The 16,233-nt window shown below is 25.9% G+C and overlaps 5 protein-coding genes across 6 annotated transcripts; 2 read left to right on the top strand and 3 right to left on the bottom strand.

Annotated features, from left to right (window-relative positions):
* Position 1: 1 nt before the first annotated feature.
* Positions 2-2,451, bottom strand: LOC108547809 (ATP synthase subunit b, mitochondrial; the record flags this gene model as incomplete). The annotated part of the gene is made up of 5 exons (XM_017900480.1): positions 2,367-2,451; positions 1,886-2,008; positions 723-764; positions 280-632; positions 2-124 (listed from the first exon to the last, which is right to left on the bottom strand). Coding segments are annotated over exons 1-5 (669 nt in total), but the record flags the coding sequence as incomplete, so codon positions are not given.
* A 1,011-nt stretch (positions 2,452-3,462) lies between these two features.
* On the top strand, positions 3,463-4,735 carry LOC108547826 (delta(3,5)-Delta(2,4)-dienoyl-CoA isomerase, mitochondrial). Its single transcript, XM_017900503.1, has 6 exons — positions 3,463-3,560; positions 3,661-3,720; positions 3,791-3,918; positions 4,040-4,320; positions 4,430-4,556; positions 4,637-4,735. Exons 1-6 carry the CDS (start codon positions 3,545-3,547, stop codon positions 4,733-4,735), a joined length of 711 nt encoding a protein of 236 aa, XP_017755992.1. The 5' UTR covers positions 3,463-3,544.
* A 168-nt stretch (positions 4,736-4,903) lies between these two features.
* On the bottom strand, positions 4,904-6,175 carry LOC108547808 (EF-hand calcium-binding domain-containing protein 2). The gene is made up of 4 exons (XM_017900478.1): positions 6,076-6,175; positions 5,499-5,739; positions 5,171-5,381; positions 4,904-5,029 (listed from the first exon to the last, which is right to left on the bottom strand). The coding sequence occupies exons 1-4, from the start codon at positions 6,173-6,175 to the stop codon at positions 4,904-4,906; spliced, it is 678 nt and encodes a 225-aa protein (XP_017755967.1).
* Positions 6,176-6,613: 438 nt separating this feature from the next.
* Positions 6,614-12,734, bottom strand: CPSF1 (cleavage and polyadenylation specificity factor subunit 1). 2 transcript variants are annotated; one of them, XM_017900483.1, is made up of 20 exons: positions 12,511-12,734; positions 12,208-12,422; positions 11,811-12,118; positions 11,476-11,726; positions 11,206-11,387; positions 10,844-11,128; positions 10,591-10,764; positions 10,358-10,495; positions 10,130-10,279; positions 9,903-10,064; positions 9,576-9,811; positions 9,253-9,463; positions 8,793-8,959; positions 8,481-8,724; positions 8,159-8,344; positions 7,838-8,086; positions 7,438-7,767; positions 7,092-7,365; positions 6,887-7,016; positions 6,614-6,819 (listed from the first exon to the last, which is right to left on the bottom strand). In XM_017900483.1, the coding sequence occupies exons 1-20, from the start codon at positions 12,677-12,679 to the stop codon at positions 6,633-6,635; spliced, it is 4,248 nt and encodes a 1,415-aa protein (XP_017755972.1). In that variant the 5' UTR covers positions 12,680-12,734; the 3' UTR covers positions 6,614-6,632. The 2 variants fall into 2 exon arrangements, with proteins under 2 accessions (XP_017755972.1, XP_017755971.1); XM_017900482.1 differs by having other exon boundaries at positions 6,887-7,365.
* Positions 12,735-13,376: 642 nt separating this feature from the next.
* mrn (general transcription factor IIH subunit 4 marionette) lies at positions 13,377-15,366 on the top strand. The gene is made up of 7 exons (XM_017900501.1): positions 13,377-13,890; positions 14,027-14,151; positions 14,247-14,452; positions 14,532-14,705; positions 14,778-14,864; positions 14,949-15,164; positions 15,254-15,366. The coding sequence occupies exons 1-7, from the start codon at positions 13,377-13,379 to the stop codon at positions 15,333-15,335; spliced, it is 1,404 nt and encodes a 467-aa protein (XP_017755990.1). The 3' UTR covers positions 15,336-15,366.
* The last annotated feature ends 867 nt before the right edge of the window (positions 15,367-16,233 follow it).

The following is a 16,233-nucleotide window of genomic DNA, read 5'->3' as shown; positions in this document are numbered from 1 at the left end:
CTTTCTCTTGCTCAGCTGTAATAGCTTTTAATACATTCATCGTAATCCACTGTACCATGTGTTTTTGAGCTATTCTACGATTAATAGTATCTAGTTGGGCATGATAATCAAGAACTGTTTTAACCTATAAAGAAAATATATACATTTGTAATAAAATTATTAGTGATAAATTTTTACAATAATACAATTGACTCATTTTTGATAACTTAACAATTTTATAATAATTTTTTACATGTTAATATCAAAAAAGAAAAAATACATTAAATATAAGCATATTACTTGTTTGTGAACAGTTGCTAAACGTTCCCTATAACAAGCTTCTAACTGCATCCAAATATTTTGTTTTCTTATATCATAAATCATTAGTTGTGCATCAGTTCGCCACTTTTCTCTTTCCATACTATCAATTGCATCCTGATGTTCAGCTATAGATTCATTTTTACTATTATTAAGGCTCTCCTCTACCATATCAATTTCTTTAGTGAAATATGCTGAAATTTTGTCTCCAAATTTGAAATGTACATATAGAATAATAGAAAGTAATGAAAGTCCACCATAATATTCATGTTCCAAAACATACCATTCCTTAGATAATAAGTATGTTGAAACAGTTGTTAAAAATACATATGGACCTAAACATAAAAATTACATTTTATGAATAGTTAAAAATTATATATTACAATAAAAAAATAAATGAGTATATTAAAAAGTTATCAACTTACCTGATGCCCCAGTTTTAGGATAGAAAAATTGAAACCATTCATCTGGAATAAATCCCATCCTAACTGGTGATGCCTCTACAGGACGTTTTGGACGTGGTCCATCAGATGATGTTACTGCCGTTGTTTGAATTCCACAAGTGCCTATAGCCTTCACTTGCGAAGAAACTATGAAATAAATTACAATAATGGGAAAATTCAGAAACATTTCTTATTTACTATTTAAAATTTTACATTAACTAAAAAAGTAATTATAATTTAGACTGTTAAATATAAATTTATTTTATAATTTAGCTTAAAAATATTACATAAATTGTTATTATTATAATAAATAAATTTATATAATTATATTTTAAAATCAAAATACCATAAAAGTGATATTACATTATTACATAATGACAGTGAAGTTAATCAATATAAATTTGTCGATAACAGAAATATGATATCAGAATAATATATGATTAATAATGTATAAAATGTTTACAATATTATAAGTACAATTTATTTTATTTAGAATTTATCTTACTGTTACGAAAACTTAATCTCGACAACATCTTGTCTTCTGCAACACCTCACAGGTCGACCTACAATATGTAGTAAAACTTCATGAAGTTAGCTACACACTATTGTTATGGAATTCGATAGATAGTCAAGTAATATCTTTTCTAGAGATAACTAAATTAATTATTAGTTTCTATGTACTCTATAGTTAAAAATTCATAAAATACCATTATATTTACAATATTAGAAAATTATTTACAATACTATAAAGTAATTATCAATAAGTTACTGTATTCTTATATTTCTGTTTTCATAGTTCATTGAAAACAGTTCTTTATAATGTGAACAACAATTTTTGAATTTTTCAAACTTGTTATACAATATTTAACCTTTTTTAATAAATAAGAAATAATTTTTAACATATTTTACTTTACTTTCAGTTTCTTTTCTTGTTGTTTACGTTATGTTGAGTTAGTACAACGTATTATAAAATTAGTTGTTACAATATTAGGTGAACCGTTTTATTAGAAAAATACTAATTAACTAAGGAACTAGATATAACTAAACTACTAGACTGAATAAATATGTATATAAAATTAATATAACTTTATTAAATGTAACTTTATTAAAATTATAAAATTTATAATTTTATCAAATAAAATCATCTGGAATAAATCCCATCCTAACTGGTGATGCCTCTACAGGACGTTTTGGACGTGGTCCATCAGATGATGTTACTGCCGTTGTTTGAATTCCACAAGTGCCTATAGCCTTCACTTGCGAAGAAACTATGAAATAAATTACAATAATGGGAAAATTCAGAAACATTTCTTATTTACTATTTAAAATTTTACATTAACTAAAAAAGTAATTATAATTTAGACTGTTAAATATAAATTTATTTTATAATTTAGCTTAAAAATATTACATAAGTTGTTATTATTATAATAAATAAATTTATATAATTATATTTTAAAATCAAAATACCATAAAAGTGATATTACATTATTACATAATGACAGTGAAGTTAATCAATATAAATTTGTCGATAACAGAAATATGATATCAGAATAATATATGATTAATAATGTATAAAATGTTTACAATATTATAAGTACAATTTATTTTATTTAGAATTTATCTTACTGTTACGAAAACTTAATCTCGACAACATCTTGTCTTCTGCAACACCTCACAGGTCGACCTACAATATGTAGTAAAACTTCATGAAGTTAGCTACACACTATTGTTATGGAATTCGATAGATAGTCAAGTAATATCTTTTCTAGAGATAACTAAATTAATTATTAGTTTCTATGTACTCTATAGTTAAAAATTCATAAAATACCATTATATTTACAATATTAGAAAATTATTTACAATACTATAAAGTAATTATCAATAAGTTACTGTATTCTTATATTTCTGTTTTCATAGTTCATTGAAAACAGTTCTTTATAATGTGAACAACAATTTTTGAATTTTTCAAACTTGTTATACAATATTTAACCTTTTTTAATAAATAAGAAATAATTTTTAACATATTTTACTTTACTTTCAGTTTCTTTTCTTGTTGTTTACGTTATGTTGAGTTAGTACAACGTATTATAAAATTAGTTGTTACAATATTAGGTGAACCGTTTTATTAGAAAAATACTAATTAACTAAGGAACTAGATATAACTAAACTACTAGACTGAATAAATATGTATATAAAATTAATATAACTTTATTAAATGTAACTTTATTAAAATTATAAAATTTATAATTTTATCAAATAAAAAATAACCATTAACAATGACGTCATAATATTAAGTGATATTAAATTTCATGTTTAAATTTCACGTTAAATCTTTAAAAACATTAAATATTAAATTAAAAGCATTAAATATAAAATTAATAGTTAAATATTTAATGTAACTAAATAATTATCATTTTCATTTTTTTTTATTATAATTTTCCATTTTCAATATGGCTTTAAATATGATACGTAAATGTTTAAAAAATATCGCAAAAACACGTAAGAGATTGTTGAAATTCTATTTTCATTATATAATATATTAAAATATTTTATTAAAATCAAATTTTTAATGTATGCATTTGTAAACTATAATTTTATTTTATTATTTTTTAATCAATTGAATTATACTTAATAATTGTTTCCATAAGAATGATATGTCACTTTTTTAGAAATGCAATATACTTGTAAGATGAATTATTCTGATGTCAAAAATTATAATAATTACAAGACATTAACAATATCTGTACCAAAAGAATTTATTTATATAGTACAATTAAACAGACCTGAAAAACTTAATGCACTAAATGATACTATGTGGAGGTATTTATTTGTTTTAATTTTATTTCATATTATATTTAATATTTGAAACATTTAATTTTATGATTGTATAGAGAATGTAAAATTTGCTTCAATGAACTAGCTATAGATCCAGAATGTAGAGTAATAATTCTCTGCGGTGCTGGTAAAACATTTTGTGCAGGTATAACATATTTTATTTCATGAATATCCTATATGGTAAAAAAGTATTTAATGTTAAATAAATATTGTAGGTATTGATGTACAAGATCTAATGAAATTAGGGCAACAATTAGTAGAACATGAAGATGTTGCACGAAAAAGCAAGATTTTACAATTAAAAATAAAAGATTATCAAGAGAGCTTTACTGCAATAGAGAAGGTTGCATATTATAACTTTTATTAAATATAATATCAACTTTATATAAATTCATTCTAAACTATTTATTATATAACATTTCTCATTATTTTCCTTTCACATTTTTTTTAAAATTACCTTTTAGTGTCTAAAGCCAGTAATTGCAGCTGTTCATGGTCCCTGCATTGGAGCTGGTGTGGACATGATATCTGCAGCAGATATTCGTTATTGTTCTTCAGATGCATGGTTTCAAATAAAAGAAGTTGCTTTTGGTATGGCTGCTGATGTTGGCACATTGCAAAGATTTCCAAAAATTATAGGTTCTGACAGTTTAGTTAGAGAATTAGTATACACTGGAAGAAAATTTACAGCTACCGAAGCTGTACAACAAGGTTTTGTGAGTCGTTCATTTGATAATCAAGAGAGGTAAAATACATTTTTCTGTTTTGTATAAATAATAAAATAATGATACCTTGATTGTTCCTATTTTTGAAGATAAATTATATAAATTAAAATTATGTTGTCTTCCTTTTAGTTTATTGAATAGTTCAATGGCACTTGCAGAAAATATAGCAAATAAAAGTCCAGTTGCAGTACAGGGTTCAAAATTAAGCTTAATTTATTCAAGAGATCATTCTGTTCAAGAGGGTCTGGACCATATTGTAAGTTTCAATATTTTTCTACCTGTAATAACAATTTTATACTCATATTTATACATCTATTTTAAATCATGTTTTAATAGGCTATGCATAATCAAAGTATGCTTTTAAGTGAAGATTTTGCAAATGCAGCTGTGTCAGAAGCTACCAAAAATGATCCACCAATATTTTCTAAATTGTGAAATTTAAATTTTATGATACATATATGTAAGGTGAAGTTGAAACATGTTATTTTTAAAAGGATATAATAAATATTTTTAATATTTTTACAATTATTTTAATACTAACATATTTTTTGTTGATTAATTTTCTTTAATAAATTATTTATTCAATGCACTATAAAACTGATATTAAACAGGTGTCTGATAACTTAATAGAAGGCTTTCTAATCTACGCTTTTTAGGCATGGCTTTTAATTTAGCAGCATCCATTGCATCAACAATAGAATATACATTAATTTTATCAGGTATTTTTACCTGTAAATGATGTACAAAAACATTCTATATATTTTAATTTCAATTTCGTTATTCAATTAATTTCAATTAATTCTTATCATAATTATTTTGTGATAAAAAGTAACTATAAATGTAAAAATATAAAAATATATGAATACATACAAGCAGTAAGTTAATATAATGTTCATAATTAATTCTTCTTGTTTCTGGATCGCATGCAATAACCATCATGTTATTTATTTCTTCTTTTGTAAATGGTTCTCCGACTTCCATCATTACTTTTTCTAAATCTTTACGCATAATATATCCTCGTTTTTCAGGATCTAATAATTGGAATGCTTTTAATAAATCTTCTGGTTCTGCTGGTTTAAATCTAAATAAAAATGAAAAATTAAAAAATTTAAATAAACAAATTTTATATAGATACTTATGTGTTGCAAATGTCGTGAGTTTTATTCTTTAACGAAGCTCAAGTTTATAAGAAACTTACCTGCGTTCATTAATAGCTTTACACATATATTCAAGGAACTTATTTAATGGAACACAATTATTTACTACATCTTCCACTTCAACTTGTATTTCTTGCAATTCTGCTTCAGTAATAACACATCCTAATGCCCTAATAATCGTTCCCAAGTCTGTAACGTCTATTTCATTGGTATTCGCAGTATCAAATACATCAAATATTTCACATAGTCTTTTTTCTAACAAAGATGATTCTGAAATTGTCACTGCACAAAGATTAAATATGATACATTATAAAAATATATAACATACAATTCAAATTAAATAATAAATGTAATTATATAATATAATATTACACTGTGACATGTATCTCTTATGTTATACAAAGATTATATATTGAACAGTATATTATTAATGTACCAGTATCATGAAATTAGCTATTTATAATTGTTTGATCAATACCCATGGTAAAGTATATATGTACATAAGTTTTTATATGAGATCAATCTTCTTGATAATAAAGTCATTTTTAATTTATGCTACAATAATAGATATGCTCTATGTTATCTATAATATTTTATGTATACATAAATAATACATACATCGTGCGGACTCAATTCTTGTTAATCGTCTTATAGCAATGCTTTGTCTAATAGATGTTCGACTTGGAAAAGTTTTAAGTTCATGTTCTGGAGATTCCATTATATATTTTAAATTTGTATTTAAATTCGTTTTATTAGTATAGCGACTTATAAGCAATAATAAAGTGTTAAACTTTCAGTCTTTGTAAAAATTTATTAGTTAGATTAATGTTGTATATGTTTATGTAACAGAAAATAACTTGTGAATTTAGCAAATTAAAAAGTCAATAATACATTTTTCATTTGTACAAATTCATCCTACTTGATATACACACATTCACATTACTTATACTTGTTTACATTTATATTTTAGAATTCCAATTATAAGAAACTCCTTAATATATTCCTAAAAATATTACATTTCCTAAAAATTATAACTACAAGTAATTATTTTTATTTAATATATATAGAAAAGATATTTCCTCAGTTAAATATTTCAATAATACTTCGTTATTTAAAAACCAGGCAGAAGTATTTTTAAAATGTATTTATTGTTTGGAATGATTAAAGGCACTAGTTTAAAAATGAGCCGTTTGTCGATCTATTTCTGTTAAATCTTCTATTATTTCTTGTACACGTGTTCCAATCTTCTTTGCCACATCTACTTTTTCATTATTAGGTAAATAGAGATAACGCCAAACTAAATCACCATCAATTATACCCCTTGCAGGATTACCTTGAGTTCGAATGTGACTTTTATAAGTACTAAAAAAGAAAAGAATAACAAATTATAAAGAAACATTTATTACTTACATCTTAATATAATAATTACCGATAAGCTTTGGGATTTAAACCAGCAATGTGACAAATGTGTGTTACTAAAACATTTTGTAACATGAGTAATCTTCGATATGTTTTTTCTGGTACGGGTAGAATATAACCAAGACTACCGTCAAGTGATGCTAATAAAATAAAATTATTATAAATATGGTTAAATATTTCTTCATGTTTATTGTTTTGTTTTAAATCGAACTTACCGTACATGGTAACATGTCTTTTATCTGCACCAAAAAAATGCTTTTTATCATTTGCGGGATCCGAAATTCTACACCTTATGCGGAAAAATGTATTTACTTTTTGTCCAAGATGAAAATCAGCTTTCCTTATTAATTTTTGTCCTCCAAGACTTTCTCGTGATTCTGGTTGATACATAAATAAAGCTATATTACTTTCACCATCAGCTACAAGAAATCCTAAATTAGTATTGTCAATTAAATATTCAATAGTATAAACTTCAGCGGGCCTGAAATCCTGAAAAACATATGTTCCTTTAAAAATTTACCTATTATAAAAACATAAAATTACAAGAAAATTTTTACTCACTCTACTAACAAGAGATAATGTTCTGTATTCTTCTTGAAATCTTAATAAGCTAATAGATTTATATACATCAGCTATTAAAATTAAGCTTTTAATACTTAACATTTGATGAATGTAAATTTGTGTATCTATAAAAGCAACTCCAACAAGATCATTATCTTTCAATTGCCAAATATAAATTTTTTGACCAACTGCTGAGACTAGAAAGCCAGATACTTGTGTAATAGCAGTTATTGGGCCTTTTTGCTCTTTTGCATAAATTTGTTTGAATCTGTTTTTTGTTAATGGTTGTCCAGGTTCAGGTACAACCTCAATTATATCAAATATAAGTATCTACAAAATAAATCTTTAAATAAAATCAAATCTAATATTTAATATAATTTAATATAAAAATAAAATTCACCCTTCCCCTGCTTGTAATATCTTCACCATAATTATAATTTGTTCCTAATACTATGTAACCTTTTAAACCAGATCGAGTGCCTTCATAAGCCAAAGAAACATTCTTTAAACAAGTTACATGTTCCCACTGATCAAGTTCAATTTTAGTATTAGGGATAGTTTCCCATGAAACAGGTGAAAATAACACTATCGAAAATTGTTCCTGTGAAGGATAAATAAATCTATCTGGTCGCTCTTCTTCTGTAAACTCCTAAAAATATAATAATAAAATCATTATTTTTATTTTAATAACTCATATAATCTCACATGTTTTTACTCATACCTTATCTTCACCATTAAATCTATAATAACTTTTAAGTGGTTCAGCTATACTCGTTATGACACAATAAGTTTTACTTTCGAGATGATATGTAACAAAATGCGGTGTACATCGTAATGGTACTTTCCTAACAGGCCATGGAGCATCATATGATAAATGAGTTGGTAAAACACATATCCTTAATTCTTCCTAAAATTGAAACATAAAATATACAATTTTGTATAATGAAATTAGTATTTTAAGTTAATTTTAATAATTCGGAATACACACATAACAGAATCGTAACAAAAAGAAAGTAAAATACTGATATAAAAGATGGTACTACCTTTCTGTTAAAATATAAAAACCCTTGTGGACAATTTATATTATTAAAAGGAGCAAATGACGTAACAGGACCATCAATACCCATTGGATGAGTACGTAGTTCGCCGCGTCCTGTGAGAAATATCCAATGAGGATAATCACTACAAATAAATACACCATTATATCCAGCAATATTACTAAAATAACGCATCATGCAATGTCGAGTTTCATTCATTACAGGCATATCTTCATCTCTTGGTTTTGGTCTATAAAAAAAAAAAAATAATTAGAAATTACAAAAACTAGAACATTACAATTCAAGAAGAATAGATACCTTAAATGTCCTGGGATTATGCCATGATCTAATTTTTTAAATCTTAATTTTAAATGACCCTTTGGATATCTATATGCTTGATAAATCTGAAGTTCAGAATCAAGTCGAACTAACAACATTGGCCTGTTTCCATGATGACCCAATGCTACCATTAAAATTTCGCGTACCTGATAATATATTAATTTTTTAGTTAATATTATTGAACTGCTTGACATATTTGTGAATGATAATTTTACTGAGATTCTAAAGTAAAAGGCCTCAAGGAATTTTGAATAAAACAAGGATAGAAATTGAAAAATTTGCTTGCAAATATCACGTACAATTTCTTTTATTTGTTAATATTAATAGACCTTTTATTTTAATCATAGAAAGACATAGTAATATGTCAATAGTTGTTAGTTTGTTAATTCTCTATTAGTATTGTATACAAGACTAAGTTTAGTTAGCTTATTTATGATACCTGCATTTCAGGATTAGGAATTTCATTAACAGGTGTTGTTTGTAATGTTGTAGATTCCATGCTATCATGTAATACATATTGTCCATATCCAAAATTACGAATGAGGTAGGATAAGCGTAAATCAGGAAGAGAATAAATTTCTAATGTTCCACTATCTCTATATACTAGTAACCAATATGTTGGTTTTATCTCTTGTAAATGTTTTTGCCACCTATCAAAAACATTTAAATCTTATAGTTTAATAACAAAAGGAAAATAATTTTAACATATACAAAATAATTAAATATTTTAAATATATATGTCTCTGAAGGAACAAAATTTACCAAGGAGTTCTTTTAGATATCCCTTCAATTGATTTAGTATGTGATGGTGTAGGCATTTGAAAAGCTGGTGCATCGCCATAAAGTAAATCATCTTCATTATCAATATTACCAACAATAGGTGGTTCTTCTATATTATGTTCTTCTTCAGGTACTTCATCTTCTACATTTTCGGGTAACTGTGTTATAAATATTCCGCTAACGTCTCTATAAGCACATAGTGCTTCTATTTGAGGACGCTATAATTTGTGTGAAATAAAATAATTAACTGAACATTAAATTATAATGCAATAATAAATAATAATATTATAAATTATATTATGAACTCACGAATAATAAGTTAGCTGCTTGAGCATGTAATCTTGCTGTTCCACGTCCTTCTCTAAGCGTCAATAACATAACTTGTCCATCTTCAGAAAGTAATGTTACATAAGGATCTGCACAACTTGCATGTACAATTGGACATCCAAGATCTATAGGCATGTGTTGGATCTATAATTGTGATACAAATATTTATATTTTTATTTAAATATATATTATAGTAAGATTATATGTACCTGTTCAATTCCTTGCAAAAGACGTACACCCATTTGAGTAACTTGAACTATGTATCTATTTGCACCAAGATTTCCAGCAAACACTGTACTCCCTTGTGTGCTAAACCCACTTTGATCTACTTCATTAATTTCTTGACCAGTTTGTAATATCTAAACTCATTATAATATTAAATAATATATGCTGTACTTAAAAACAAAAATATGATAGCTTTAAAAAAGGAACAGTACCATTGTTGAATCTTCTTGACTTAAAATCAAAAAAGCATGACTTCCTTCGGCTTCAGGTCGTACTTGCTCATCATTATTTAATGTACCAATAACAGTCCACATATCTTCGCATCCTGGTAATTCGAATGTAGTTACAACCTATTTTAAAATCAAAGAATATTTTTATTAATTGTTATAAAATATTCTAATTTAAATAATGTACAAAGTATTTGAAACGTAAAACAATTACTTACTTGTGGTCGGACAGAACGTTGAAGAACACAAAGTGCTCCATTTTTACCATATCCAGAAGTTGTAACAAGTTCAACATCAGGATCAAGACTGTGTGAAAATTCTTCTGATAGAAAAGCTGGTTCACCCATAGATATATTACCACATGGTCCAATGTTCAACAAACTATCACATACCTACAAAAATTTAAATGTATATCAATAATAATTATTTTATTATTTTTTATTGATAGTTAATTGTAATGTGCAAAAATACCTCAAATATATATGATGTTATCTGAATGGAAGTATGTGTTTCACTTCCATATACCTCTAATTCCTCTGGGTCTTTTATGTCTAATACATCTGATGCCATCCAATCTCCTATGAAATCTTGTTTTATTTTTTTTGCTGGAGTTTCTTCAGTTTCATTTTCTTCAAGAATTATTTCATTGTCATTTATATTTTGTAAATTTTCTGGTTCTTTTTCTGTAAATCTTAATAACAATGAGTTACCAAGACGTGATCCCAGAAACAAATAATTATCTTCACACATACATACCTATAAATTTTTGTATTATTGTATGTAACGAAGAACTTTTTACATAAATAAATAAAAGAGAAGTTAGTTATACTCACACATGATGTTAAAACACTTGCTGCAGCTTTGTCAAAGTGAAAACCTCTTACTGAGCGCATACTATCCGCGAATAAAGATAATACATATAATTCTCCACTTTTTAATGAAATGACTAAACGATCTGAAGATATAAATGCAACTTGTGAACCTTCTAAACTTATTTTCACCCCTTCTTGTGGTTCTATAATTATAAGATATTGATAAATGTATTATGAAGTTAAATTTAATAATGTATTATTTCTTAATTAAATTTATTATTTTATACTGACTTAATGGAAAATTTGTACTTGTTTCTGCTAAACTATTTAAGGATACTCCATAAGGTGGTATACTTTGATTTAAATAAATGAGAGAATTCACTGCCATAATTAAAGTACCACCAAGTGGTTTTTTTACTGGTACTGCTTGATAGCAATCAAATGGTAAATTTGATACTGACCAAATTATAGGATGTACTCTTTGCTGAATATTTAATGATATTGCAACCATGGCACAGGTATCTTGTCTAACTGCAATACGGCTAAAATTTTGTTATATTTATTATTATACAGCTTTATTAAAAGTTGAATTAAATAACTTTGACTAAATATAATTAGGAACTTACCCAGAAAATGTTCTTACTGGTTCATACAATATTAATAATGTTGGTTCATAATAACCATGTAAAAATTGTAAGTCTATTATGTTATCCATTTTTTCTTCTAAACTCTTTAGAACAATCATATATGATGATAATATAGGAGTTTTATTAGATGATGTTTTTGAATTATCTAATAAATCTCCATCATCAAGACTTGGATCCTTTTTAAAAGGTAATACAACTAATTTTCTACCATATATCAACATTACTGCACATCTACCCTCAGGATCTACTCTAACTATAGGAATGTGATGATGATTTGTCCATCCATCCTAAGAAAATAAATGAGATATCTATATCATATTTTGATCACTTTTTCTTTAGAAAATAAAATTTGTTTTGATATTCTACAATTAATTACCCGTATTTCTTCTTCTTCAAAATAATGTAAAGATACTGTTCTAAGATCGTGTGTATCTTGATCATATTCTACAACTGATAATTTTGCATCACGAAAACTTAACAAAAGAGAATCTCTTTGAGATCCAACAAGAGTTACAGCTTGCATTGACATTACATTTCCATGCAAAGTATATTGAGATAAACATTCTAATTTCATTTTCGGTGGGCGCAATTCTAGAAAAACCAAGATATTAATTTTATATTTCATTGTAGTATTTAATTTATCTTTTTTTTTCAAATAACTAATAATTGATTAAATGACCTGTGTATTTTTCCTTTTTTGTTATATCCACGTCTGGAATTAAACGAAATACCCTGATAATATTTGCGCCGGCTACTACAAGACATTTTTCTGAACGATTAAAGAAATAACATGTTATGGCATGTTCTACTCCTGTAGCTGGATGAGTACTCTTACATATCGAATACATTTTGTTATAACATTACAGTATCATGTTCTGTGAAGGTTAATATACACAACGTAATACTTGCTATATTGTCATCTCAAATATGTGTATGTTGCATGTATGCATACTATTTGATGTAATGTACCAATGTTAAAATAGAAAATGCACTATTTTTAATTTAGAGGCAGTATTGACAATATATATGTATATATCAAGAGACAAATTTATTAAATGCGTAAAGGAAATGTTATTATTGTCTTGAATTTTACTTTTAATTAAAAAATTTTCATATTTCTTTAAATTAAAATATACAAATTACTAAACAATTTTATTATATTAGATAAAGTAAATATGCATGAATGCAATTGCTTACATTTGTAACCAATAAGATTAAAGAGGAATAAAATTTGATATGTAAGATGAATTTGTGTATCTTCTATATGTTTTATGAATTATGGTGTAGCTTAACACTTGTGTTATGTGCCGCGAATGTGTTTAATTGAGGTGGAAACACAAAATTATAGATATTAATGTTATAGTTGTACTTAATGTAGTGTTTATTTAAAATATAATATTATTAATATGATTTATTAAGATAAATTATATTGTTATTTGTATGAAAGGCTTAAATATAAATAAAACATTTCATATTGCCTGTAATAAATTTAAATACAAGTACTACTCGATGTTATATATAATTCCTTACTAGATATAAAAAATAATGTCAAATACAATAAGTGGAAAGAATTTATTACGACCTACTGGATTACAATGTAAAAATCTTCAAGAATATCTGAAATCACGTCCACCAGAAGTATTAAACAAATTATACCATAATCCTCCAATTTGTTTGGCTGTGTTTCGTGAATTACCAGTAATAGCAAAACATTATGTTATGCGATTATTATTTGTTGAACAACCAGTACCTCAAGCAGTTATTGCCTCTTGGTGTTCTAAACTTCATTTTGAAGAACATCAAAAAGTAGTTTTGATATTAAATGAATTAAATGTATGGAAAGAAGCATCAATACCAGGTGGATTACCTGGGTGGATTTTAAATACTACATTCAAAAAAAACTTAAAAATTGTTCTTTTGGGAGGTGGAAAACCATGGACAATGTCAAACCAATTAGAAACTGATAGTAAACCTAGGGATGTTGCATTTTTAGATTCATATGCATTAGAAAGGTGGGAATGTGTTTTACATTATATGGTTGGTTCACAACAGCAAGAAGGTAATCTCCTTTGGTTAAACTAAATATAATTATTTATGTACGCCTCCTTTAATGTTAGTGAAACATATTTTAATAAAACATATATATCATAGTTTCTTATTATTTTAATATAAATATTATATTATATTTTCCATAGGCATATCTGCTGATGCTGTTAGAATTCTGTTGCATGCTGGTTTAATGAAGCGAGATGAAGCTGATGGAAGCCCAGTTATTACACAAGCAGGTTTTCAATTTTTATTATTGGAAACTGCATCACAGGTATTGAAACATAATTATTAGTTCTTTTAATATTGTTAATAAAATAAGTTGAATTCTGTGAATTTTATGGTATGTTTATTACTTCATACATGTAGGTGTGGTATTTTATTTTACAATACCTAGATACAATAGAAGCAAGAGGACTTGACTTAGTTGAATGCCTTACTTTCTTGTTTCAATTAAATTTTTCAACACTTGGTAAAGACTATAGTACTGAAGGAATGTCTGAAGGTTTGTTAACATTTTTACAACATTTAAGAGAGTTTGGTCTTGTTTATCAACGGAAGCGAAAAGCTGGAAGGTAAAATATAACATATTTATATTTGAATAGATTCAGTTATATAAAATGCATAAATGTTATAATAAATATATATTTTTAGATTTTATCCTACAAGATTAGCACTGAATATTGCAACTGGACAAAACAAACCATTGTCCAGAGATCCAGAGAAGGAAGGTTATATTGTTGTTGAAACAAATTACAGAGTATATGCTTACACGAATTCAAACTTACAAGTTGCTTTACTTGGTTTGTTTTGTGAAATGTTATATAGGTATGTTTAAAAAAGTTAAGTACTTTATACTGGATAATACTTATATAAAGTCTTAAAATATTTTATTTATAGGTTTCCGAATTTAGTTGTATCAATATTAACTAGAGATTCTGTACGTCAAGCCTTAAAAAGTGGAATTACCGCTGCTCAAATTGTAGGGTATGTTTATTAAAACAATTTGGCAATTTAATATATTAAAAGTATCAGAAAAAACAGTTAATTTGAACTTTGCTATATTAACAGTTATTTACAGCAACATGCTCACAGTAAAATGATAGAGGCAGGTCCTCCTGTTTTACCTCCTACTATAGTAGATCAAATTAAATTGTGGGAAAATGAAAGAAATAGATTTATATTTAGTGAAGGAGTTTTGTATAGTCAGTTTCTTTCTCAAACTGATTTTGAAGTGCTTAGAGATCATGCTCTTTCTACTGGAGTACTAATTTGGCAAAGCGAAAGGTTTAATTTTAAACTAAATATTTTATCTATATATATTTTAAGAATTGAATAAACAAATGCTTATAGAATCAAATATTTTGTTTTCATAGAAAACGGACTATGGTAGTTACAAAAGCAGGTCACGACGACGTAAAAAAATTTTGGAAACGGTATTCCAAAGGTTCCAGTTAGTACAGTGAAACAGTTTTAGAAAATTATTGTTTACAAACCATATATAGTAAAATTTCTTCTTCAGTTATGTATTTTTCTAATCTTAATATTTGTAAGATAAATGACTTATTAAATACTATGTTATATACCAAAAAGTAGTACGTAAAATATAAATTCAAATATCATAAATTGGGAACAAAAACTATAACAATGACAACCCAAACCCTTTAGGATAAAGAATAAATATGACTAATTTATATTAATTTGTGTTAGTTATTTATTTACATTTCAAATTGCTTTAATGGAAAATTTAATCATTGTCAACTAAAAATGGATAATTCTTTACAATGAATTAAACGAACAAATATGCCTTACAAGGAGAGTGCAAGTGCTTCGGGTCACCGATTTAGTTGAAAATTTGCAGGTTTGTAGATATCGTCATGCAATTTAAGAAAATATATCATTATAGCGGTAACTATCCACTAGCTTTTGAGATATTTACGATTAAAGTTTTATTACTTCTTTAATTATAGATTTATTTCTAATGTCTTTCAAGTTAAGTTGTAGCGTAACGGCGATGATCGAGAATTGCTATCATGGAGTTACCGGGGTTCGATTATTCCCGTCTCATAGCCTTTGATAGTTTTTTCAATATATTTTTTATTTTGTATTTATTTTTCGCCGATGAAAACATTGTAAATACACAATTATAAATAAAATTTCTTAATAAAAAATTTTATATTTTACGCTTTCTTATGCTAGTATATATTTATTACAAAATAATAAAAATATTACGCAAGAAAAATACTTTTTTATAGCAATCTTATTTACTACATGAAATACAAAACCTATTGCTCATGTAAGTATTAATTATTAAATTAAACATCCTATAAGAATGTTGCCTATAATACCAACTTTG

The sequence above is a fragment of the Eufriesea mexicana genome, unplaced genomic scaffold, assembly GCF_001483705.2.
Source record: "Eufriesea mexicana isolate 0111107269 unplaced genomic scaffold, ASM148370v2 scaffold1289, whole genome shotgun sequence".
Classification (NCBI taxonomy): Eukaryota; Metazoa; Arthropoda; class Insecta; order Hymenoptera; family Apidae; genus Eufriesea; species Eufriesea mexicana.
The sequence above is the reverse complement of the archived record's forward strand: the minus strand, read 5'-3'. Positions and strand labels throughout refer to the sequence as shown.

Excerpts from the sequence above, each read along its gene's own strand:
- CPSF1 (XM_017900482.1), bottom strand. The coding sequence starts at position 12,679 with ATGTATTCGATATGTAAGAGTACTCATCCAGCTACAGGAGTAGAACAT. Across the intron at positions 11,388-11,475 it reads AAGTACAAATTTTCCATTAA|AACCACAAGAAGGGGTGAAA; the intron begins GTCAGTATAAAA and ends TTATAATTATAG. Across the intron at positions 9,812-9,902 it reads AAGCAGCTAACTTATTATTC|CGTCCTCAAATAGAAGCACT; the intron begins GTGAGTTCATAA and ends CACAAATTATAG.
- LOC108547808 (XM_017900478.1), bottom strand. The coding sequence starts at position 6,175 with ATGGAATCTCCAGAACATGAACTTAAAACTTTTCCAAGTCGAACATCT. Across the intron at positions 5,382-5,498 it reads AAAGCTATTAATGAACGCAG|ATTTAAACCAGCAGAACCAG; the intron begins GTAAGTTTCTTA and ends ATTTTTATTTAG. Across the intron at positions 5,030-5,170 it reads ATTATATTAACTTACTGCTT|GTAAAAATACCTGATAAAAT; the intron begins GTATGTATTCAT and ends CATCATTTACAG.
- LOC108547826 (XM_017900503.1), top strand. Across the intron at positions 3,721-3,790 it reads TGGTAAAACATTTTGTGCAG|GTATTGATGTACAAGATCTA; the intron begins GTATAACATATT and ends TAAATATTGTAG. Across the intron at positions 4,321-4,429 it reads TCATTTGATAATCAAGAGAG|TTTATTGAATAGTTCAATGG; the intron begins GTAAAATACATT and ends TCTTCCTTTTAG.
- mrn (XM_017900501.1), top strand. The coding sequence starts at position 13,377 with ATGTCAAATACAATAAGTGGAAAGAATTTATTACGACCTACTGGATTA. Across the intron at positions 13,891-14,026 it reads TGGTTCACAACAGCAAGAAG|GCATATCTGCTGATGCTGTT; the intron begins GTAATCTCCTTT and ends TATTTTCCATAG. Across the intron at positions 14,865-14,948 it reads ACCGCTGCTCAAATTGTAGG|TTATTTACAGCAACATGCTC; the intron begins GTATGTTTATTA and ends CTATATTAACAG.